The sequence below is a fragment of the Hippoglossus stenolepis genome, chromosome 19, assembly GCF_022539355.2.
Source record: "Hippoglossus stenolepis isolate QCI-W04-F060 chromosome 19, HSTE1.2, whole genome shotgun sequence".
NCBI lineage: Eukaryota > Metazoa > Chordata > Actinopteri > Pleuronectiformes > Pleuronectidae > Hippoglossus > Hippoglossus stenolepis.
The window spans coordinates 6,946,181-6,972,781 of record NC_061501.1 but is presented as its reverse complement, the minus strand read 5'-3'; the positions used below and the strand labels follow the sequence as shown (position 1 = coordinate 6,972,781).

The 26,601-nt window shown below is 43.8% G+C and overlaps 1 protein-coding gene across 6 annotated transcripts in view; it reads right to left on the bottom strand.

The window, feature by feature from the left end:
* Positions 1-26,601, bottom strand: part of ntng1a (netrin g1a) — a 111,702-nt gene that overhangs the window by 8,428 nt on the left and 76,673 nt on the right. For 2 of the 6 annotated variants that reach the window (XM_035143037.2, XM_035143036.2), the window contains exons 4-7: positions 24,150-24,322; positions 10,181-10,207; positions 5,929-5,973; positions 4,830-4,889 (exon numbers count right to left, since the gene is read on the bottom strand). In XM_035143037.2, the coding sequence (XP_034998928.1) occupies positions 4,830-4,889; positions 5,929-5,973; positions 10,181-10,207; positions 24,150-24,322 (305 nt within the window). Of the gene's footprint in view, positions 1-758; positions 894-3,076; positions 3,245-4,829; positions 4,890-5,928; positions 5,974-10,180; positions 10,208-24,149; positions 24,323-26,601 lie in introns of all 6 variants that reach the window. The other 4 variants (XM_047337909.1, XM_035143038.2, XM_035143039.2 and 1 more) reach the window with 4 other exon arrangements.

The window sequence follows — 26,601 nt, the reverse complement described above, 5'->3', positions numbered from 1 at the left end:
CTGCACCCCTGGATCCGCCCCCTGCCATTAAGAATAACCAGTGTTTGTGACGCTGGTTTCACGTCTTCAAAGGTCAAGGGGTTCTTTCTCGAACTTGTCAGAGAGGAAGTAATCACCTCGTCGTGAGACGTGCACTTTATTTCCTGTAGGTTTTGTCATTGAGGTTTGAAGCAAACAATGACAAATTGGTGACATTTGAAGAAAGCAAAAAAAACAAAAAACTAGACCAGGCATTGCATGCATTGCACAATGACCAGGGGGAAATAAAGAAGGTAGACTAATAAATGGAGTGAAACTCAAAATGACCTGCATTCCCCTTCAAACAAATGTTGGTGTTGGATGACATTGTCCTGCTGAGGACTAGAGCGAGCGGGTGATGGCTACTCAAACAGATCACACGCAGCGTGTCCAGCGGTCAATATTGACTCAGCTGTTGTGTTGCTGATGTGCGACATGGCTGAATAACTGAGCAGCATGCACGTCCCGCCAGGCCGTTGTTTTTCTCCTTTGCTCTCGGTATTGATAATAAAGCGGGGGTCAGTTAGTGAATCCAATGGAGTGTGTTGGGTTAGTTCATGGTGCGGGTCTGTATTTGTAAAGGCAGTCCTGCGCATGTGCAGCACACACGTCCAGGTGAAGCTCAGGAGTCACACAGAGAGATAAAAGATGAGAGGGAGAGCAGAGAGAGACAGAGCTGGAGGGGGAGCACAGGCGGGAGCTGCGTGGGGAGTTTTTTTTTTTTTTGCGGTTCTACTTACATTTGCAGCCATCGTCCCACAAATAGCCGGGTAGACACTCCTGACACTTGGGCCCTGTAGTGCCCTCCTTACATATACAAAATCCTGTGCCATTACAGCGATCACTGACTGAGCCAAAGGGATTACAATTACACTCTGGAAAAACAAGACACACACATACACACAGGCTGGATACAGGGCGGTGCTTTTGACTTTCCTCCACACAGTGCGGACCGCAGTCCTTCGAGCTCGACTAGAAGCTTTTAACTGGTAACAAATGTGAATAGATTTAAAAAATGCTACCATTTCAACCTTAATGGAGACAGAATGAGACAAGAATGAAGTTGATTCTAGATGCATGAACACATTGTTATCATTTCAGTCTGTACAGAATTAATTTTACTCTTATGTGGATATAAACATCGTGCAATGAGCAAATATGCCAAGCATTTATCAGTAGCTTTGAATTATGGTGGATATAATGAGCTAATCTGCACATGCGTTTCCTGAAATCTGATTCATCCATACAGACAGAGAGAGGAAGATGGAAAGAAGAGAGGGAATGTGATGAGCTTGTGTCAGATCAATGGTGGCAAATGACACAAAGACAAGGGTGAAGGTTTTGTGGGAATGAGAATGCAGAACATTGAAATGGGCATTGTTGTTATCCATCTTACTTCCCGTCTACGAATTTGATATATCTTTCTAATGCCTCTTTAGCATTAATCGTTCCTCACTGTGATTAGTTTGGATATCCTTTAAAAAAGCTACTCAAAAAAAACCCAACCTATCAAGTCCCTAGTTACCTACGCTCGACTGACCTTCCAGCTTTCCACGGCGACTGAAGCACTCTGCAGTCAAGTGACACCTATTTTGACAGCCCCTGACCATCACATCACACCTTCTGCGGCAGCACTGGCTGCACGTGGCTGCGCCCCAGTGGCATCCAGGGGTCAGGCGAGAGGAGAGAGGCGACGGCGGGTGACAAACGGAGGGGGGGTGGTTGGGGGTGTGGGTCGGTGACAGAGAGGCAGGGTGACGGCGAGTTTGGCACGAGGTAACGCCTCGGTGACTTCTAACGCCTTCCGACGGGTTTCAGCTGCTACTCCCGAGGCCACTTCATGTATATGACATGTGCACTTGTGTGGCACCTCGGACTGTGGCGGTGTGACTTCGCCGCGACATTTCTCTCAGAACTGTTGTCGCCTGTCAGACCACCACCCCCCACCCCCTCCTCCACCTCCACCCCCAAGGACTCACATATGCACATGGCACTGAGTGCTCCGAGCTCGCACTCCACATGCCAGCTAAAGAATCCAACGGAGGGAGAACCAAACTATTGCCTCAGGAGCTATGTGGGAATGCAATTTTTCCCACATAAGAAAAACAGACGATGAATGCCTGCATAAAGGTCATGGACAAAATAACGGAAACACCTGATGAAAATGGCCTTACATTTTTTTATTCCTTCCATTGTATCGATAACGAATTAGTTATCTGTCATCGTATGTGTCTGTTTTTACAGAGGCTGAAAGGTAAACTTAAATGATTATCTTAATCGTATATATGAGCATTTAAATGATTAAAATTGTAATACTTTTCTCACAAATGATACAGATACTTAAGGGATGACATTTCTGAGAGATATGAGTATAAAGACAAGAAGAAGAAAGAATCAGCAGGTTTCTGTGTGAGACACTTTTCAGTTCTGGTGCGAAAACAAAAGAGATGGAACCTGTGAAATAGTTAGTTTCAGTAACAGTAACAGTAACTGTTTCCCCCAGGTTCCATCTCTTTATGCTACTGTTTTCCATAGTTTAGGTGTTTTCATTAGTCTGTGCACATACTCTATTATTCTATCTGCTAATCAGAATCATTCTGGCTTCAAATCAATGCTCGTCTTATTGTATTAGATCCTGGCTAGAAGCTAGAAACCAACTGCAGAGTACAGTAAGTACAAGCTAACTACAAAATACTGCATCAAGCCCAAATTTCATTCTGCAGAAATTTATATTCGTACCTGAAAGAAAGACTGACAACCAGTTTCAAGTTCCTGTGTGTCTGACTAAAGCTGAGAGACTAGAGTCCTCCATAAAACACTCATTCTGACAGGGGAGGAGAGGAGGTTAATGAGTGACACCGTCGAGCTGAAGAGGCAGAAGAGGACGATGTGGAGACCACTGAGAGACATGGAGGTGGGAGGGCGCACAGGTGATGGAGCGATGGGGGGTGAAATGCAACACTTTCTCTGGTGACAAATCATAGACAGGAGGTGAGGTGGCGAAAGTGTTCATGTGAAAGCAGGGTGGCGGTGAAAGGGGCCCGAGTGGGGGACTGACCTATGCACACATTTTCATCGTCCAGTTCTGCCGAGGCATTGCGGTAGTAGCCCGGCTTGCATAGCTGGCAGTGCTGGCCCCTAGTGTTGTGCTTACAGCTCACGCAAATGACGGTGTTTAGCACCTCGATGTAGCTGCATCGGTTGGAGTGGCCGAAGCATTCGCAGTCTTGCAAAGAGAGAGGGAGGTGTGAAGGGGGGGGGGAGGAGAACAGAGACAGAGAGACGCGGTAGGGAGTGTAGAAACTGCTGCTGTTGTTGCTGGGAGTGCTACGGCGGTAGGGTTAGCAAGAAACTTGAGCGAGGCGCGATGGCATGCAAGGTTTAAAATGGAGGCTGCGTCGTGAGGGAGGAGATGTCGGGTAAGGGATGAGAGGGGTTCATGTTTAATCCGGCATGGACACAGCCAGAGTCGGAAAAAGGCATCACACAAAAAAGCAGAGCGTTAGTAGGACTAACGGGTCACATCACTTCAAACACACCACAACACGAGGCGAGGGAGACTCCGAAATGATGGCACAGAGACACGGTCACGTCGGGAGCACCACACAGCGTAAGGCGGGTCAAACCATGAATGAAATGGATCTTTCAGCTCAGGGAATAGGCTGTGGGAAAACCCAGTTTTTTATCTGTGTTCCTGAGCTGATCATCGTCTGGTTTGAAGTGATGAGAGAGGATGAGATGAAACTTTTAATCCTGATTCATGTCACAAACCCGTGGAAGGAAATGCCTGATAAGTTTCAAGTCCAAGAAACCCTTAACTTGTCAAACAGAAGCGTTTAAAGTAGCTACGGAGTTTTTTTTTTTAAAGGCTCGTCGCAACTTCTCGGGACAGCGGTCAGTAAAGGCAAGTGAGCGTGTGCTGAGTTGCAGTTGGGAAGAGTGTGTCATTGCCCGCTATGCAGTGTTATGTCATGCTAAATTAGAAATATGGAGTTGTGGCTGGACTGCAAAACCTCACGCTGCACTCCATGATAGTCACTGACAGGCCTGCCCTAAGGGATGCAGGATGGGAGGGGGCAGCCCCAGCTCCGCTCTCTTCAAGTGAGGATCAGTCTGCCACGCTGAGTGACCACTGACACCATGTGTCACGGCGCAGACAGATGTGACCCTTAAGCCTTCGCTGGCAGCCGCTTGGACACAAAGCCCACTCACGGATCCAGAATAGATGGGGCTTTGGTCCAAGGGATTGTGGTTATTAAGGATCTGTATTGAGGTCAGGTCTGGCCACTAACAGTCCGACAAGGCTCGGAAATGAAGGAGCAGCACGTCTAGTCCACTCTACCTTTCACCTGAAGCAGAGAGTCTGACTGTAAGCTATCTGCATTAGATACCTCAGTCTCACAAGACAAATAATCTCTCCTTTCCAGAAATAGGCTAAGGTCATAAATCATGCACGCACGGGGAATAAAAAAGTCTTGAGTCTTAGAAACACATTCCCCCAAAAATAGTTGTGGGCTCAAACACCCACTTCATTTGCCTTGAAAAAGATATGATTCCGGGGGACTTTTATAGTGTTTAGAGACGATTCCACAGACGAATGGATCCTCTGCGTGCCCTCGACAGAGAGAACCATCAGTCCAGCACTGAGCTGAGGATACGGATGCAGAGTGCTCTTGCATTGGGTTGGTGCTGCAGGGTTAGGGGGCTTACAGTTAAACAGAAACATCAGTTCACACAGTGAGAAGGCTTGGGGGATCATCTTTGGGGTGGGGGGGGGGGTCATTGTGTTCAATGAATTCCAGAGCTCCTACCTCGCTTGCTGTTTGCAACGTGGACAGAAGGGGCAGTGGACAATGCAACTTGAGGAGCTACTAGACAAATTAAAGAAGAAACAAACAACATAAAAAAACATGATATTGCAAATTCAACACAAAACATGTATTGTGAAAGAATTAAGAATACGGAGCATCGTGTTTGATAATAAATGTAACTGTAAAAAAAAAGAAAGAAAGAAAAAATAAATAAACATACGCAATAATGATGAATGATGGCATTGGGAAATAAAGAGTGACATTGCCAAGTGAAGTTGGCTGCGTGGAGCAGCATCTGCTACAAATGCCTCAGATGACGAACAATTCAAATATTTTGGTTCCTCTTTTATGCTTCGTTTCATTTACAAGTGCTTTGTATAATTTAAAAGCCTCTGTGTGTTTCCCCCAGACAGAAACTGTCCCCTGACAAGCTACTCTCCACCTCGGGGGAGGCCGGCCAAGAATTTTCACCCTATAAATTTGTGCAGAGGAGCGTGGAAGTAAGGAAGCTGGCTCACAGTGAACACATCTATCCCTCCATTCCTTTCCGGACACATAACAAACAGTGGGAAAAAAGAAATAACAGGCTTAGCCTCTGCCATTGTGCCGGGTGACATAAGCTCCTGATACATTCACCAAGTGCGCTTGGCTGCGGCCATGGGAACACAGAGCCCAGTGGTTGTGCGCTAGTTGTTTGCGAGGTGGCTGCACATCACATCCGCAAGATGGAAGAAGCTAACCTGACACCACTCTGCATAAAACCAACGTGAAACGTCTCCCGCTTCTCCTCCTGATGCGCTCAGACAGGTTCGAATGTCTCGACACCTAATTCAAATCAAGTGCGTATGCGCCAATGTACAGAAGATAATGCACGCCATTACAGGAAGTGACAACGTGAGCGCACCCGTTAATACACAAGCATCCACTAAAGGAGCCCAAATAATCCTTTATCACGTGCCAGACAGGACAATACTACAGCCAAGATTAGAAAGGGGGGAGATGCTACCCACAAATACTCTTTACCAACAGTTACTTTTTTCTTTCTATATGAACACAATCTGTGGAAAAACATAATTGTTGCATAATCTTTGATGCCTACCTTCTTTTCGGTTAGCGACACCTAGGGATGACACATTCGGCCGAACTGCGTGCAATTGAGAGAAACCAGGAGTTATTCATGTGCGCTTGTGTGATGCACTTTACCTGTAAGTCTAAAGGGGGTGGAGGGGGGGGGACTACGTGGTAGTGGACACACACAACTGGAGACATGAACATGTCCAGCATGGCTCAAATCAGGAACTGAGGGAACATCAAGTACATAATGGGGCGGGGCTGACATGGACGAGCAACGAGAATGCATCCAAAGAGCCAGTAAAAGGACACTGGAGAGACGTTGTATGTAATTTGTGTGACGCACATGGGGCTTGCTGTGTATGTGCATGTTCATGGCAATGACGATGAGTGAAAAACTGAAGGAAACAAATAAAAGAGATAAAACCCCTTTTAAACTTAGTATTGAAGTCATGATTAATGCAAGCGGGTCTAAACTATGTATGGCAAATTAAGACTTTAGGGGGCATTTTGTTTAATTCATCACATCGACTATGTAATCAATATCTAATTACAGTGTATTACTGGTGGAGGAATAACAATGAATAAATAATGGCAGGTGTTGGGACTTGGAATGACGGACTGCTGTGGGCAGCATAACCTCATAATTACATACAAGTCGGTATTTCCGTGTCAGGGAAATACTTTGCGGTTTGGAAATGGAGAGGACTCAAGCAGAGGGAGGAATATGGATAAGTTTTCTCATCCTGCCCCTTCATCTCTTCACTTGATCTTTCTGTCCTTTCGCCACTGACTTCATTAATCATGCAATCGCGGGTAATTAACATCCAGCGGCGTCTTGGCAAGACGCCTATCAGCCGGAATATGACGGCTCGTAACGAGGCTGGTTTCAGAGATAATTCATTTTACACATGGAGAAATGCTTCTGACCTTTTTATTTACAGCACTGGAATCTAGTGTTACTTTAGCTTTGACTTTAGCATGGCCACACATTGATACCTAATATTAACAGTCTTTGGTTTGAAACTGAAACATAAGACTATCCCATAATCTCCTGTTTTATTCTTTTTTTTCAATATTTTATCTTCCCCCAGCTGAAACAACGCATCGGTGACAACTGTGGCGTCTCCAGTGGGTTAAAGTCAGCGGAGGCTCTTTGAAAATGACACATTAACAAATAGAGAGCTCAGGAAACAGGGCACAACACATCAGCGCTCACACTCCGGGCTCACAGCTGCAAACCTGTGAAGTGGTGTGTGTTCTTTTTTTAAACAACACGTTTGCATTTCTTTTGTTGTCGTCAAAAACAACATTACATTCAACGAGTGAATTGAGCATGAACGGCACTGCCTGGATCAATACAGTCTCATCTTTAGAGTAACTTCATTTTAATTATTCCATGTTGGCCATTGATTGGATGTAACACACATCTGGCTTCCATTAATTATTTGGATATGGAGAATGTTCAGGTAAGGCGAACTAAATGAGTGGTGATGGGCTTTAATCAATGTCATACCCATAATGAAATGCAATCTTACAGAGCCAGGGCTGCTTTGTGTTGTTTTTTTAAAATATTAATTTCCCTTTAATGGTCCACATTAGACAATTCTGCCTGGTTTAATAAACTTGAAATGGAATTGAGAAAAGTCAATAAGGAATTCAATTACCTTCCAACAACAACATGAAAAGTGCAGTGTCTAGTTTTTTTTAATTGTTTTGCTTTACATCTCGTCCATTTAACAACCTCAAGGACGTCCTCACCTTCTTTTTATGCACTTTATTCTCAGGTCTTTTAAGAACGTGGACGTGAACCGGGCTTGTGTTTGCACGGCAAACATCCTCACCCTCTTCAGCGAGTCGCTGTTTGGTTTTTAGTGAGAGAGACTGCTGTGACAGTACGGCCACTTGTGGGAACTCTAAATCCCTGTGGGACCATCCGGATGATAAGTGAAGACGTTGGTTTGTCGGAGTGTCCTTTATACATCGCCAACCCCCCCTCACCCAACACACACACACACACACACAGATTTATCAGCATGCGCACTCTCCCCATAAAAAGGATTTGAGGGTCAGCCTTTGGACATGATCTGGCCTGGCATTTGGATGGGACGAAGAGGAATCATGTGGATATGTATGCATGTACAAACAGCATGTATGAAGAGCATGCACACGCAGTCATACACACACACACACACATGCACACACACACGCACACACATTAAACTCAGGCCATGCTTGTGGTGGAGGTATAATTCCTTCAGTGTAAGGCAGTGGTGGTGGAGGCAAGCAGTTGGAGAACACCAGGGGGAGGAGGAGGAGGAGGAGGAGGAGGGAGGTTTTGTCTTCTCGGCCACGTGTCCATTTCTGATTCTCGACAAGGCAACAGACTCTACAGCCAGTGTTCACTTCCTGTGTCGGCCGCCACTCTAAAGCTTAAAGATTAAAAACCACCTGGGAACAATCTGTTTCCACCCCGCGTCTGTCACAGCACGTTGTGGGAAACTTGCCCAGCGATCATCTTAGCCCTTAAATGGTGAAAACAAGAGCAGTGTGTGTGTGTGTGTGTGTGTGTGATTCCAACGTGTCCCTTGGTAAAACACCTGAGCATAAACTTAATGTTGAGTGAAAGTAAGGCACTGGCATTGTTTTTACAAATATGAACATTAGCCACATAATAGAGCTTAAAAAACAGCTTGATGTGTTGTGAGATACACTTGTTCCTTTTTTTGCTGAGAGTTAGAGGGGAGGATCAAAACCACTGTCACGTGGAACAGGGAGACTGATACAGCTTGTCTCTTTTTCACACTTTGGTTCTTCTTTAGATTAAATAAACAAGATGTGATGAGTTTAACTGTGAGCTATAGATGTCCATGCATCCTTTATCTATACTGCTTGTCCTTTAAGGGTTGCAGAGGGAGCAGGATCCAATCCCAGCCAAGATTGGGTGTGAGATGGGGGTACACTCTGAACAGGTCACCAAAATATCACGAACAACCATTTACCATCTCACGTATATGATCAATTTAAAGTCTCCAATTAACCTAACCCCCAGTCTGCATGTCTTTTGCAGACATATGGAAACTCTACACATAAAGGCCCGGCCGATCCAGGATTCAAACTGGGTACCTGAGCTCCACCAGCATGCCAATCTTTATTTAGAGCCGAGCTAGAGCTGTACCTCCTGCTTTGAGCCTGTATGATAAGCTGACCCAACTGGCTCCTGGTCCCAGCTCTAGATTTAACACACAGATAGTGATCAGTCCTCTCAACTAACTCCCAGCAAGACACCGGATGTAGAGTTAAGCTAAATAGAAATTAACTTGAAAGTCTGTGGATTACAAATGTTGTGACTCTGACTCTGTTTTCAAATAATACTGCGTGTCTAAATCCATAGCTATTGCATTCAAGCAACAAATCTTTCAACTAATGTTTGGATGAGACCAGTGGACGTCCATGACTCACTAAAGGCTTAGAATAGATCTAGAGCCGACAGTTACGACTACAGGCAGCTTTGGTGTTTATCACCACTTAACAGGAAAGTTTATCACTGGGCAAGTTTATCAGAAACTTCTCTTTAACCAGCCGCTCTATGTGGGTCCAGTATTGGACAGGGAGGGGGTGACATGCCTGATCAATGTGGTGCCCCCGGGAAGCGAACAGACTCAGTGGGAGCAGCTGAGGAGAGTGGAGCCAGGCTGTGAATGCACTTTGACTTGTTCAATACAGTCGTGCGGTTCCTGCACCACACAGCCTTCCAGGCAGCGGTAACCTGAGTCATGGCACCTCTCTTCTTCCTCCTCCTCCTCTGGGGCTACTGGTTGACGAAGATAATACCAGCCGAGGCGCTCGCGGCTTATATTAAAATGACCTCCTGTGACATTATACTGCCAGAGAGGCCCTGGCACTTTAATAAAGTCTAGATGCCATTTATTTATAATGCATTGGGAGAGAGGTAAAAATAACAAATGGCATTCGGCATCCAGAGCCAGGCCAGTGTTATCTGGTTGAGTTGAGTCTGGATAAAGTAAATAACAATACAAAAATTTAAAAAATAAAAATACGTCCATACCATGAAATATTTCTTACACCCCCAACCCACAGCCCACCACAAAAGAGAAAAAGAAAAGGTTATTCCACCGTTGAGTGATTCTTCGCAGGATTATTGGAATCAGAAATGAACACTTGGCACAGAGTTGAGGAGGATGTATGGTGCAGGGTGGCACGATAGGCAAAGCAAAGCACCAAGCATTCATATAGATCCGTTGTAACTGTTTACTTACTAACTGGACCAATGTTATTAGGAATACCTGCAAGAGAGGAAGAGAAGAAGAATTACATTATAGGCATACAACTGTGTTACTGCAACATTTCCCCCTAGAAGTAAACTGTTGATCCCGATCCATCAGGATGAGCTGGAGACACCTGGAATAATTATTAATTATTCAAGCTTCACACTTTTTGTTTTATCCTGCTTTCTAACGTCTGCCTTGATATCTGTACTAGTAGAGCCATGAAAAGGTCACAAAGCAAATGGTAAACATGTCGCAAACTCATTCTGGGCTCACGACAAGTCACACTAGTGAACAGTAATAAAGCAAATCTGATTTAATTTTATGAAAGACATTGACTCTAGAATTGGTGCACAAAAAAAATTTGTTTGATCATGGATGTACCACGGCTTGATTGCTGAAAAACCAGATGAACACAACGTTTTCTTACTTTCCTCTGCACCATGGACTGTTTAGATCAAGCTCTGTACACAACTTGAAGCATGCAAACAATAAAAAGTGACAGTGCATTGTAGAACTGTTTGAGGACTCTCTAATGACAAAGAATAATTCTGAGGTTTCTCTGGAGCATTAGCACAGGCCAAGGAAACAGCCCATTCCAAACAGGCAGAACACCAGTGTTTTAGTAAAGTCGCACACTGCTTTCAGACGGCTCCCAGCACATCAGTCTCTCAAAAATGTGCTGCCAAAGACACATAATGCCGAATGCACACACACATATCAAATAGCATCGTAGATGGCAAACACGGCCCCTGACGCCAAAGGAAGACATGTCTTATCCTGCTGCCTGCCTGTCCCTCCATCAAGCAATCCCTTGTGCCAGACAGCCACTGAGCAGATAATACAGTCTGTCTCATCCCCATGGTGACCAGATCTCCCCCACACCAGGCAGCTGGCGGGCTGTTTGAGGAGGCTGAAACGTTCACGAGCCATCTGATCCAACTACCAACATCTTGGTTTGGGTCATATTTGGGTCTGTAAACGTGAATGGCACACTCACATTTGCGGTGACTTCACTTGTGTTAGAAAACACTGTGTATTTTTGGATAAGCCTTCGTTTTTCAGAGGAATTTGCTTCCAGGACATCAATGCCAGCTCCACTTTTTCCAATCATCCTTTTCCGCAGAAGCCCGCCCTCCCATTCCCTCTACCTCCTACCCTCAATACAGCAGTCTACCCACGAAAAACAAACAACCCCCTCGCTATAGGAGGGGAAGCCTTCTGGGCAGCAGGAGAAATGCACTGATGTAAACTGCAGAAGAAGAAATAAAATAAAAAAAGAGCCCACTCTTCCTTTGCTTACATCTGTCTCGTCACCAGCTCACCGCCAACCTACGGCGGAGGAAGCTGAGGAGGCGAGCAGGCATCTGTGTGGCCTTTCATCTAATGGAGCTATCACGCAATGTCTCCAAGTGCTCAGGGGGAACCTGAGGATTTCCTGAGTGTGTGTGTGTGTGTGTGTGTGTGTGTGTGTGTGTGTGTGTGTGTGTGTGTGTGTGTGAGAGTGTATGACAGTGCGCGTGGACTTTGATCAAACTCCTGTCATTCAATCACTCTCCCTCTGATCTCTGCCTGCCAGCCGTATTTAGGAGCCAAATCTGTGACCTGTCTGAGAGCAGTGAAGTACAGGAGGCTGCGCTGACACGCGGAGGCAGAGCATAATGGATGTCAAACCTCAAGGGGCTGAGCAGATGCTAACCAGGAGACAGGAAGGACAAGGACAAGGACAATCTGAATCGCAATCACCTTAATCACCGAGTGCAGTTTGATCTGGCAGCGTCGCTGTCACAACACGGACACACGGTGGAAACTAAAAACATTTCACACACATATTACCTGTGGCTTGACTATTGTGTTTTTAATAATACCAGCAATTGTTGCAATGGTGTTTTAATCTGATCTCGTTGGATTATTAATTTGCAGAGTGAATGGAAGAGCATCTGAAAATAATCATGATTCATGTTTTCATAGTCGGATCACTAATTAAAAGCATGCATGTCTTTGTGAAAGCTGATTAAAAGTGTAATTGCAATGAGTTCAGGTGACGAGCTCACATCTACAAATAAAAAGTCACTACAGTAAGAAGAATATGTAAATAACATAACTTTCACACTTTTTATTTTGGTTTAGACTTAACTGAGAAGTCCAAAGGTGAAAGCAGCCTATGTGAACATGCACTGCTGAACCAAACATACAATGACAAGTTGAAAATGTGAGACTGGAAGTGTTTTAGCCCTGGAAGTGAACTCTGCAGAAAAGAAAAGAAAAACTTAACCCAGAGCTTAAAAAGGGTCCAGTTAAGTAGCTGATAGAGGAATAATACACAGGCACCATCTACATCTCGTCTGGAAAACTATCAAGTGAACCACTACATTAAATAGAGAAGGATATATAACCAGAGAGAGGTGATTTAATCATGTTATTACCTTGCAAAACTCTGTGTCCATCACAGTTCATATAGAGAATATTCTTTATAACAGTGTTTATACAGAGAACACTATCATGAAGAGCTGCACAGTAGTGACTGTACATGACTGATGTTTGACCCATGAGTGACAGTGATGCACTGGAGGGGTGTGCACCTCCAATAAGACCATGTTCATATCAACATTGTGAAAAATCGACTTTCTTAAATTATTGAGAAATAGTTGCTGCATGTACTTACCTACAGTCCTCCATGTGGTGTGTTGATCTACTGCAGTATATTGACCATCATTTTCCTGATGTGAATATAATGTATTTGTTATATAAATTACGTTGTGGGCAAACAAGTGTTCCTTTAAAAAATGTCCCTTTGTTGAATTCGAGGTCAGATAACCGTTTCTCCTGAGTCGCGATCTGGGACACCAATTCCGTCCGTCGTAATTATCTGCTGCTTTATGAACTACCTGTGGGGTTCGAGCAGATGTCCGGGATCCCATGTTGGGTCATTCGATTAATTTCCAATCACCATCGTTTCCAATCCCGTTCACCTGCCTTGCCCCCGCCATTACGGGGCACGGCTGCAATCTAATTCTGTCCTATCGTACAGGAAGAGCATTAGGAGCCGCTTATATGACGGTGTGCTCCATTGATTTTTATGTTCAGCGATTCACTGAACATGATATGTGTGCATGTGGGGTCAGCACATGCCACACGCACAAATTTGACCATTAAAACACAGTAGAGGGCCTGAGTCACGGAAGCAGCGACTGATGTACAATAAATGTCACTTCACAGAGCAGCGCGGCCACAATTCCCACTGCTGCATGTCCATCCTTCACTGGTTCGGTTCCAGTTATGCTGTCAACCATCCAAGACCATCACTGTAACCTTGCTAATGGGTTATCAGAGAGCCATAGTGAAATGTTCTCCCATGGATCTATTGGCATACATCCCATTTCCTCTATGAACACGCTACTCTGTCATTTATTCAGCCCCAGTGTGTCCTTACATGTGCAGAAGGAAAGTTGAGAGCACATTCAGCTGCTGGTGTGGAAGTCAGTTTGTGTGTGTGTGTGTGTGTGTGTGTGTGTGTGTGTGTGTGTGTGTGTGATATGGGCATTATTACATTGTGTCGGTCACTATCCATTCTGTGTTGACCTTCGATGTGTCTCACCTGTTTGCCTTGGTGCTATACCTGGACTGCTCAGAAAAAGGGCTTATCTACTGAATTTCCACCGCAGGCAAAGTTGGTAATTACTTTCCCTGGCGACCGTCATTTTACAGCAATCCATCATCATCTGCAGCTCTTTGGCCGCGTGCAGCCCAGTGACGGTGACAGGCATTGCTAACTGGTTAGCTTCAGAAAAGGCGGCCAAAAACACAAGCGCGCGGTATGCAACCTGATTGAATTCCTCCAGAGTAAAATTACGGGGCTAGCCTTGCCGGAGTGCCCTGGCCGGCTCGCTTGCGCTCAATGTGTAGATCGGAATTGAAGGTGGCAAGTCTTAAAGTGCCCCGGAGCCGAGTTGGAAGGAGCACAGTTTGAGGTTTCAGGGATGGAATGAGGCGTGTACGTCGGAGGTGGCAGAAAATGTTGGGGAGAGGGAGGAGGGGGAAGGAAAAATCTGGAGATGGAAGAAACAAATATTTGAAAGAAAGATTACCGTCACAGCTGCACAGAGCCGAGATGTGGGAAAGACAGAGTAAACAAGCTCGGTCTCTGGGGTGGATGGGGGTGTTATGAGGGAGAGAGAGAGAATGTGAGCATGAAACGAAACCAAGAGATGGAGCGAGAACAGGCGGAGGCAGCGGAGGCAGGGAAGAAGAAGAAGAAGAAGAAGAAGAAGAAGAAGAAGAAGAAGAAGAAGAAGAAGAAGAAAAAGATGGTGGTATGGAAGGAGGGCAGAAGGAGCACCAGTGTAAGAGGATGCAAAACAACAGGCAGTGAATTTTACAGAGAACAAAAGGAGGAGAAATGGGATAAAATGTAAATTCAAGCATCCGTGGAAAAAGGAATAAAAGCAGAGAGGAGTGGGTGAAGGAGGAAGTGGAGATATGTGCACATATAAGGAATGTTTAAATGTTTATGTGTGAAGACGCATAAAGATGGAGCAGCAGCACAAGGCTCAATGTAATTATATTTAAAGGGCCATGTCTCTCAAAACAAATATTTTCTTTGTAATCAAGTGATGCTTAGAATAAATGGAACAATTCACCAGTTTAACTACAGTTATGTGCTTATAGATGCTTGTTTGATGCATTAGTTGCATCCGGGGCTCATTTAACAATCGCTCCATCGATATATGTAGTCATATGTTGCAAACAAATTCCCATGAAATCTGAATCTCGGTCACTGACACCATGAAGGGAACATATATGACAAACATATACTATAAAAACCATATGTGCATATGCAGTAGTGGTTGTTTGTGTTCACTCACAAAATAATGAGACCAGTTCCTTTGGGATTTGGTCCTCCCATTGAAATATACCTACTCTGCAAGAGGGATGATTAATCAGAAAAGGTTTATATTTGTGTACGTGCAGATGAGCGTGAGGCTATATACGTGTGTATGTGTGTTTGGTCACGTTTCCGTGCTGTGCTGTTCTGCTTGCTTGACATTGAGCTGCGTAATACTTAATTACTGGAAATACACAGTTTTTTAAAACTTCGGTAAATCTGTTTAAAAAATGGAAATTGACTCATTTCCCACAGTCAGAGTCTTTCTCTTTCGACATCACGAAACGCACTGAAAACAGACAACAGCACTCTTGCCAAATTAGTGCGTTTACCCAGGTGTCACTGCCGAAAAAAAGTGATTGTATCTATTCCCATTACAGACAAAAGCCAGATGTGATTTTTGTTTGTGGATTTTTTGACCAGTGGCAAAGGGGCTTAAGTGAACTCGCTAGTTTAAATTTTAGCAGCCAGGTAAACCCATTTCGATTGATTAGCCAAACAAGCCTGTCATGTTTGTGTCAAATCTCGACCTCGTCAGTCGACATGGTTCTTTGGCCTCTGAGGTCTCCAGTTTCTTCTCCATCAGCTTGTCAACCAAATGCACGTGTGGACATCTGTGAATTACGCGTCCCACCCATAGGGGGAGCAAATCCAGCATTGTGTCAATTTAACATACACTGCGCAAAGATGCTATTTGTGTTTGTGACTGTCAACTGCAGATGTGGCAATGCTATTTTCATCTGCAGGGGATATTGGGGCGTTTTCAGTGGGATGGAAGAGGAGGATGAGTGCTGATGTGGATCTTCTTTCCAGGCAGCCGATGAATCATTACGGTGAAATCCACTGCATGTCCACGCCTCTCACCGCTTTGATCACAGGAGATCCATAAACTCTACGGCTGGCTCCGGCTAAATCTGAGCAAGTGTTTCCTAATCCTGCCCTGACAAGGAAATCTATTCCTCTTATCAAGATACAAACAGAACTAATGAGGACAATTTCTCCCTGGAATGGATAGAGATGTAGGACGAGCGCTCCGAACTTCCCCCCCCGAACCTGGCACAGGCCTGGATCCACAGCCACTGAGGTTATTGCTGCCAAAGGAGGTTCGACCAGTTATTAAATCCGAGGGTTTGCTTACTTTTTCCAGCAGCGCAGTGAATGTTTAATGGCTCATGTTCAATAAAGACAGGAAAGATCATATTCTGTGTGTGTTGGCGGCTCGAGCACGCCGTGTTTGTCTGTTGCTTAGACAGAGATCGGATCACACTTTAACACAAATTAATGCAGAGAACCGGCTTATTGATTCAGATGCTTTTTTTTCTTGCCAGTGAAAATAACTTCACCGCTCCTGCCGCCACGCAAAGAAACGCCACAGCCATCAAATAGCTTCTCTCTTTCCGTTTGCACAATCTCAGCTTGTCTTTTACTGGCAATAGCTTTTTCATTTGCACTGATGTTTATCCTGGATGGAGTCGGGATGTGTCTTCAGCTGGAGGAACAGCTACAAAGTTGGCAATCTGCAGTGCGATTGGAAATGAATAATGCATGTCGGGCATGCAGCGAATCCAAGTTTTCTGTTTAGAAAAGAACACCCCACAAATTGGACATAATTAGCAATTACTTTACATTATATTACGTTCCTTGTTTCTGTGTTAGCTTGTTGCAGGAGCCGGATGTGCCCCAAGACTTTCACCCTTCCATGCATGACGCTGCTATTATTTTATTAATTTCTCACCGTCAACACGACCCAAACCCAACAATGTGTGTCAGTAATGTCAATAACAGTGTTGACAGAGTTTTTGTTTGATTGGGCAGCTCAGAATTGTTTGAACAGGTTGTGATCATCTGAGCCGTTTCCAGCAGGGAAGTTTATTTCTGCTCTCCTCTGATTAGTGTGACTGAGATCGACAGGACAGGAGCAGTGACCGATAACCGATGACCATCACAACCAAATATCATTTTAGTTTATTTCAACTGGGTTCAAACTTTTACTACCTCCGCTAAGGAGGTTATGTTTTCATCTGCATTTGTTTGTTTGTCTGTTAGTTTGCAGGATGATGGATTATCATGAAACTTGTTGGAAGAATGCAGGATGAGTCAGGGAAGAACCAAATTTTATTTTGGTGCAGATCCACATCAGGAACTTTTTTCCACTTTTCTTAACATTGCCAGATCAATATTTTCCTTCATTTCTCAGGAGAATAATTCACGTATCTGGAAAAATATAAAAACATAAAAAAAGAGGCATGTTTAGGGGACTAATTAATTTAAATGTGGTTTCATAATTTACATTCAAATTATTATTAGTGAACTCAGTGATTTAAAAAAAGGTCTAATGTGTTTTTATCTACCGTTATCCAAAAGGCAGTCGATTATTCTAGCAAATTCCCCTGGTGTGGGACTAATAAAGGATTATCTTTCAAATTATAACAACACAACACACACATATTTAAGCTCATATTTAACTATATAATTATATACAGATATGAATTAACTTTTATAATTGGGAGACTTCTGAACTCTGCACAGCCCCAACAGGAGTAAACAGTGCATCAGTTGAATCCACCTGGACTTGACTAACTTTGTCGAAAAACGAAGAACTCAAATTCTTCAAAATCCAGTTAACCACTTAAAGACGATACCATTTTCCCCCTTAATGTAACACAGCACTTCGGCTAATGTCCTAACTAGTACGTTACTTCTTTTCCAAAAATATTCTAAGTTACATGTAAATGACGTATTGCATCATGCACGTTACCCACAATGCCATGCCAATTGCAATAACTAAACTAAAAAATGTATCTTGTATATCTTGCGGTATTTAACTGAAAAATACAGCAAAGGTTAACAGTGCATTTTCACCGTTGGAAACAAACTTTTCAGATGCCCCCCTCCCCATCCGTCGTCAGCCCATATCTCCTTCAGCCTCCCTCAGCCCTACAGTGAAATGAACTGCCATGGTTAATTCTCAAACTGATCCCTCTCCTTTTGTCTCCACATCGGGAGGAAGCGAGCGTGAGTGAGCCGGTGAGGGGGAGGTGGGGCGAGAGAGGGAAAGCGAGAGAGACAGAGCCACCCCAGACGGCTGAGTTAGCTGTGACAGAGAGTGATGCCCACTTCTCCTCCTTCTATCTCTGCCATCCTTTTCTTTCTTTATCACTTTTTAAACCCCGCTTCTTCCTCTTCTTCTGCTCCCAACACGGCACCGCTGTAAAACGACATTTCGCCCCCCCCTCCAGATGATGATTCATCGATCTCCATATCGCATCAGACGACTTGATGGGCATAGTAAAAAGAAATTAAATCTTAATTAAATTTTCATCTTTGACAAATTTGTCTCTGCGGAGCTGCCATATGCTCCTCTGGGTTCGGGGGGGAAAACACTGAGGAGAAGGAGATTTTCGGATCGGGAATTGAATGAGCTTGAAAATTACACAACAGCACAAAGTGCATTTTTCTGTCAGGCTTGTGCATTTCTTTCTACTCTGGAGGGACAGCCTTGCATTCCTATAGATTTTTAGCAGAGTTATTACATTATGGATTTGCCCCCCCAAAAGACAAAGTACAATAATACAGTTTATACCAAGACTGTTTTCTCCTCACTTGCAGGGGGAGTGTGTGTGTGTGTCCTAGTGTCATTACGAATGTATGTGTGAGCATGCAGGTCTGGATGAGCACCTGAGTGTGTGTGTGTGTGTGTGTGTGTGTGTGTGTGTGTGTGTGTGTGTGTGTGTGTGTGTGTGTGTGTGTGTGTGTGTGTGTGTGTGTGTGTGTGTGTGTGTGTGTCTCTGTGTGTGTGTGTCACCTTTTTTAATAATGTGCTGTCAATCTGGGCTCTGGGGATGGCCATTTCACTAACCCTCCCTAACTCTCATAACGCGGCTCCTCCGGGAGGGAGAATAAGTCATCAGCCGGTGGCCGAGAGACCTCGAGCACCGGTAGGTAAAAAAAAAAACTGAAATCACAGTGGATGCAATAAGGAGGCAGGGCGGGATGAAACTGAGGGGGTTGAAGTGGTGTCTGGACACTTGAAACTCGTGGCCCTGCTGCAGATCACTCAGCTGGTGTATGGCAAGAACGCTGGCCGCTATGGAGCCTGTGTTAATGTGGTCTCGTAAGACATGATTACAAGTCTCGGATGGCGTTGAATGTTTTTTATGTTGAACATGAAAGATGCATATACCCACACACTTACTACTTCATTACTACTTCAACTACTTCAACGAGTGTTGCCATGTCTATGTGAGGTATTTGAGGTGGATCTCTGCTTGGCTCCTCACGTCAGCACCACAAAACTATGTAGAGGGTACTGGGCGGCGCTGTGTCCTTGTTTGCTTCATTCCTCAGGACAGCTGTTGCTTTTTTTTTTTTAACTGAATAAACTGAGACCCTAATTCAGTATATTTTACATTTTCAATGGCTTGAAAGGCAGGTTGATATACCACTATCGCAAACATCTGGCAGCATGCAAAACACATTTTCCTTTACTTATCTAAAATCTCTTTCAGGCTACGTCCACGCTAATCTTTTTTTTTAAGTTTTAAAATACATAACTTATGCCTTGTTTACATTCACACCACATCAGAGTTTTGGAAAAGAAAACGAGGGTTGTGTTTTAGTGGGCAGTTCCATCTCATTGTCACATGATATCTCTGGTTATTTCTCACCATTGCTACGTCCTGTGATTTGCATTTTATTTTATTGAGATTATTTCTAATACAGAGATTAACCGCTCATCTGGACTGATCTAAATACTGTTGAGAAATAAGATCAGCGTGGAAGCAGCCTGGGTTTTGAGGTAGTTTGCTCAAACAAGTGCTACATGTCTGATTCAAAGATTTCTGCACAAAATAGGAGGTGTGCATTCACAAGATGCGGTCATTGGCATAAACAAGGACCCGACACTGCCACATAAGACTACCAGGTCCTATGTGGTGGTGTCGGGTCATTGTTAAGAGTTTGGTCTGTTTGTGTGAAAACTTTGCCGTGTGTAGCAAGTCCTACTGTCAGAGATCAGCAGATAAAATCTGTGCTATTTAGCATTAGTGGAGAAAAAAATTGAGCAATTAAGAACAAATCTGTTATAATGACCCACATAGACAAAGGTTTTCACCAGTGCTGTAAAATGACAAAATTCCTGTGACGTCACCACAAGACATTAAAAAAAAAGGACTTGGCCCAATTCCTTCAGCTCAAGCTGGAGTAAGTAATCGGTTCTATCCCACATTAGCATTGCAGCTGCAGCTGGAGAACATTATTTATGAACACTAATACATTTAGCGTAGAAGTATAAAGCAAAGCTTGTGTCCCTCAAATAATAATGATGCAATATAATGCAGTCTGCTGCCAGATGAATGGAACTGTGTAAACATGGATGCAATGGAGAAGGTTGACCAGTGCTCCCAGTTCCCAGATGGCGATTGGGAACCCTACGTAGAGTTTGTGACATGCCTCCCATGCTGCAGTGGAAAGACCCTGGGGTCGAGGTTTGTTTCTACCAGGAGTGACAGACTGCCATCATGTAGCTACTTATGCACATTTTTCACCAAATCCTCTTAAATCCCAAATAATTTGTGAATCAACAAGTTTTGTTCCTCAGACTTGAAGTTTCAGCACATTCACTGCGCAGTAATATAATGTAAACTACATGTAACTGCCAAGTTTAAGTTTTTATCTGGGCAGGTTTACATCAATATGGAAAGAATTGTCAGGGGGAGGATACAGCTATTCAAACACAGAGCGCTCAGATATTTGCGTGATGCATGAAGATAAACACCATCATCCTGTTTAATATTTGTAAAATCCTCCACAGTCAGCTTTGGTCGTAGGTTCGCGATGGTTGTTCTGCTGAATGATGAAGTGGGTTGTGATGCTTTTTGCTGAATATTAACACAGAATATTCTTGTATAACTTTACATTCATCCTGTTGTTTCCATCAACAGAGGAATCATCACCTAAATACCACTGTGTCGGTTCCATTCGAGCCAGAATAGATAGCACCACTATGTTGGACAGATGAGGTGGCGGCTTTGTCTTATGAGATGCTTCTGCTTTTCTTTCCTTTTTCCATCATTTTGATAGAGGTTCATTTTTGTTTCATCAGTCCACAGACATTTGTTCCACTGTTTTCTTTCTGAGTGTTTGGGAACTGCAGCCTGGTCTTTCTGAGGATAACCAGGGTTTGTATCTTGTGGTGAATCCTCCGGGGCTCTGGAGTAAACATGTCTGCTCTGGAGAGCACTCTTGAAATCCTGAGCAGCCTTCAAGGTTTCTTTTCATCATAGAAAGGATTTTTCTGCTCATCCTTAAGACTTGTGCTCCTTGGTCAACTAATTTGTTTCATTTAATTCTTTTACTTTCCAGTTTGGTTTGAACTAATTTGGGCTAATTTTGGCAAACCTTCTTGAGCCTCTTTATCGTCTTCTTCACTTGCACGGTCACTTTGTCACTCTGAAAGAAAACTCCACCTCAAAGCTCTTTTCTTCATAAACTCATGTTGAAAGGACACATCTGCCTTTGAAACATTTAGCAGCCAATTACTTTTAAACCCTAACGATTTGGGCACCATGCGTTGAAAGAGCTTGACCCTGTTCTGATGGCAGTCCAATGGCCACACCAAGCAGAACTCTGGCGGTGAGGATGTTTCCTCACCTTGAAAGGGTTTGGGTGATTGGTAAGAGTGTCAGTGTGGCACCTTGTGGCCATGCGCAGAGAACAAGGTGCACAAGAGGGAGGAGAGGCGCAGACAGGACGGAGGTTCAAACACAAACTGAGACGTGTCATTGTGACTGCCTCGGCGTCTTCGGAGCGATGGCAAAAATGATCTCACTGGCTACGAGTGGATTTATTAAACACCACTCAAATTGATTTATATTCCACTTCCCCCGGTTCTTTTGGTCATGCACCTACATTGCAGGCGCACTTAAAATAGGGCCCTCAATCTCCCATCTTTCAATCAGCAGTCCTTTCAATATGTACACAGACCTACTCAAATGAAACTGAGACTTGGCACATTCATGTAGTATTCATTACTACTCACCTTCAGCATTCCTACTTCTACTGTGGCTGGTATGATTAAAAACTGCTACACTCACAATGATAGTTATTTTAATACAAGTTTTTACATTCCGAGTTTGTATAAGTCAGGATCGACATCCAAAAGTCCCTTTCCCAGATGAATACGAGTTATAAAAAACGTAAAATTGACAGAGTGAAATGAAAACCTTGATGCTGCGAATTCGCACTGGTCTTTTCAGTCAATGCGCCGACTTGACGTCATGGATGTTTTGTAGAGGATGTGATGATGGTAACGTAGAGTGAAGTCAGACACATGCACCTGCTGCTGCTGCAGATGCTACAGGGCAGCGTTTGCTAACACTTGTGTCGACACAGGAGTCAGAGAGGAAGACTCACAGATATAACAACCTTACTGCACCCGGCTATATGATGCTAACAAGTTAGAGCAGTGGTTCTCAAACTTGATCTGTCCGAGGCACACCTGTATTCTTATTCATGCAAAACCCTTTGGATCGTCCTTTTTTCACCTGCGTTTCTCTCTTTTCTTAAGTTGCTCTCTTCACACTGGCTGTCAATCAGGGTCTTCGATGTGTCACACACTAATAATTCCCACCATCTGACAACTGCACCAACAGCGAAACTTAGGGTTTTTGTAATGATTTTTTTAGGGTAAAGAATTTACCTCTGTATTGAGAAATTAGTGCATACAAATAGCTGGTACAATAAATAAATAAATAAAAAGTTATTCACAACTTTTTGTATCAGGGCTGCAGACTAACATTCAACATCGGTTGCACTAACTTTTTCACTTTCCCATATGCATTACTAATATATTTACTAGTGCTGGGTTCGATTCCATTTGATTTTTTCAAATATCTCTTTAATTAAGGATATTTCAATAATTTTGCCCGGATATGAAATAAATTCTCAGAGAACAAAAACTGTGCAAGGAAACCTCTGACTTTAAGTGTATGCTTTCGCTAAAAGGTGCTTATGAGCTTCCACCACTATTCTCTTTGCATATGCAATTTTCCTTTATTTTATTTTAATAAGTTAAACCTGTTTTATGAGGCTGAGCCCCAAACACCTCACCTGTATTACCTTCTTGTGTTGGATTTGGATGCATAGGCTTCCACAGATGACAAACCAAATATAGAAAAGTTAGATTCTCGTCCTTGCTTCTTTGTCGTTTATCCCTTTGAAACACTGTTAATAACTTCACGTCACTTTGAAATCTCACAACACAATATCTCACGATTAATGTTATTGTCAGAACTCTCAAACATGACAAGCTGCTGTTAATTGGGATTTAACTGTGATCACTTGTATATGCAGGTGTCTTTGTTAGTCAAAGTCACAATTTCATGGAAAATCTTTCTTTTTCATTTTGTCAGGATGTTGTATTTGTGTCTGTAAGACCCAAACTGATTAGTATTCCAGGTAACCCATCCTTATAATTACTCTGTGTGTGTGTGTACTCATTTTTGTTGCCTCTTTAGGACCTTTCCCAGCATAAACACTGACCATGTCAGGACCAGGAGACTTCATGGGGACCAAAGCTTGGTCCTAATGAGGCAAAACATCTTTTCTGAGGTCCTGGTTAATATTAGGTTTAACTTATGAATTCTGGTTCCATTAAGGTTAGAGTGAGGCACCAATTGGTCATGGTTAAGGTTTGTGTGTGGTACAGTTATGGTATACACTTTACTGCGGCTTGAAGACAAAAAGCTAATTCCCATAACGTAATTCTCACTGAGATTTACGTAACGTAAATGATGAATTCATAATTCATGGTAAGGTAATTCAGGTTTAGCTCAAGGAAAGGCTAAGGTTAGGTTTAGGTTAAAATTAAGCTTAGGTCAAGCCTAGGTTAAAGTTAGGCAAGTGGTGGTAATGTTTTAAGTTAAAGTAAGACTTCGGGAAATAAATGTAAAACAATTGAATGTGTGTGTGTGTGTGTGTGTGTGTGTGTGTGTGTGTGTGTGTGTGTGTGTGTGTGTGTGTGTGTGTGTGTGTGTGCGTGTGTGAGTGTGTGTGAGTGTGTGTGTGTGCACTCACAGATATTAGCTGTGCCCTTAGGGATGGGCAGGTAGGAGCCAGCACTCCAAGCTCGCCCCTGGTAATTCCTCTTGCAGCGGCCGCAGTCAGGCCCAGTGGTGTTGTGTTCACACTCGCAGCCCAACTTGTCTTTGTCATATACGCAGCTGATGGCATGAAGGTTGCACTTGCACCTGTCAAAGAGGGAGAGGGGCAGTCGGGAGGGGGGGGAGAGAAGAAAGGGAGGAGTTAAAAGAGCACAAGCACATGAACATGAGTGAATACTTCCAGCACGGAATGTAAAACAGAGAGCTTTTTTATTTTGTTGGACAATGCGGCTGAAGGGCAGCGTGTCCTTGAGTGGCAGCGGAACACAGTCTGAACGGCTGGCTGCTTCTTCCACTTCAAGAGGAGCCGGTTCAAAAAGGAGGCAGGCGATCGCAAGAGCAAGTCTGGCATCATTATTTTCTCCCTTTTTTTTCCTGTCTCCCCTCTCCACTCGGGAAGGTAGCTCAGTTTTAATTGTCCCACTGGAGAATGCATAATTGTGGTAAGGTCACAGTCAATGGGCGAAGGAAGATTGGAAGAGAGGGAGAGAGGGACAAAGGGGTGCAAGGGTAGGCTGGGAAAAAAATACAAGCCCGATTTAAATTGTGGAACAAGTACTGGTAGAATGGAGGCATTGAGGCTTGTACCTCTGCAAGCGAGGAACAGCTCTGTTTGCCAGAGGGCGGCAGGGAGCAACAGCACGTTCTCCAAGACAAATTAATATGAGATGAGAGCTCAGAAGCATATATTCAGTCTGGAAAAGAGGGGGCTCCCCGAAGGTGCACTAAATCCTCACTCACATCCCGCTCACCAGATCCTTCATATAACAATAAACTCAGCAAGTTCATTTTTTGCTGTGGCCGGATGAGTATTGAGGGGGAATCTGTCTGTTAAATGAATTTATGATCCTCGTGCTGCATAATGTACTCGGAGGAATACAGAGAACTTTGAGTTACTAGACTACCTGACTGAGTGTAGTAAATTAATAGTTTTTTTAAACAGGGGTAAACCCACTAAGGAAGGAGCTCGATTCCGTTCCCATTGCCAGTAGAAGAGTTTTCTTTTCTTTTTTCCCCCAGTATGTACGACATCATGATCAGCGCCACTGCATTGAGACGCATACTCCGCACAACAAGCTATTCCGCTCTTTTCTTACCACTCACACGTAGAGTTGATCTTTATAAAAACTTGGTGATTTAATATTCAGCATTGCTAAAAACGTTGCGCTTGTTGCATGTCATGTTCCCAGGATGTAAAAAAAACAATAAGTACATAAATGTTCATGGCTATTTACGGGGGAAACGCCCGGAAGTTCAATGCAAGTCATGACGTCACGCTGGCGTCTAGACTGCCAAAATCAAGAAGAAGAAATTAGAGCATTCACCCAGGTGCGATGTCATCACTGCTGATCGGAGCCGATAAGAACCTGCGTCTACTGAAGAGACATTTGACCTGAGACTGAATGCTGATCGTATCCATTCCCATTGCGGGCAAAATCCAGATGTTAGTGGGTTTTATGAAATGTGGTAAGATATACACCCACAACATCAGCACCGGGAGGCTGGATTCTCAAAGATAACCTTATTGTTTCCAAAGCATCCCCCTGAGGCACGATCCAACGCCGCTGCCAGCACCGGCTGAAACCTCAAATAAAGACTGGAAATCGGACTTCCAACAGGCATGACTCATCGCAGATAAATGGCTCTGTGGCTGTTTGTTTATTTTGAGAAAAAATGCTGAGAGGCCGACCAAATGGCGCTATTCAAGTCTGTGTGAAAGTGCCCTTTCATTCAGCTCCCTTTTTTGTATTTCTTGAACTGGGAGCCAGGTGAAAGGCATCTTGCATTCGTTCTTAAGGCGGACGGAGGGAGGGTGTTAGGGAGGGGGATGACAGAGATAGCCTGACGCTGGTGTTTGCCACCATCTCAGTGAGAAACTCTGGTGACAGCTGGCCTCTTTCACTCTACTCACCCTGCTTCACCACAGCTTAGCTTGATCCTCAATTTAATAAATTTAATTCATTAGGAGGAGAAGAACAATGTTAAACCAATCGCTGCTTCTTGACCTTGACACTCAAACCACTCAACCGCTGTTTGCCTCAGATTCTAAAGCTGTGTGCTGACTGGGTGAGTTAGAGTCTGTTAGCTGGTTTCATTTAAATCCTGTTTCAGGTCGATAACATACCTGGACTCGCAAAGCTCAGAGGTCATCAAATCTTTTAATCAAACCTTTGTCTCTCCTTGCTCTGCAATCTATTTGCAGAGTATTTAACATTCCTATGAGGCTTCATAATTTCTCCTGGCACTGATTCAACTACACAGTACTTATTAATACTCTACAGCCATTAAATAACATTCACAGCAGCACAGTTACTGTGATATTTTTAGGTTCGGCTTGTTTGCGGTTGTACCGGGAGTCTGAAGGA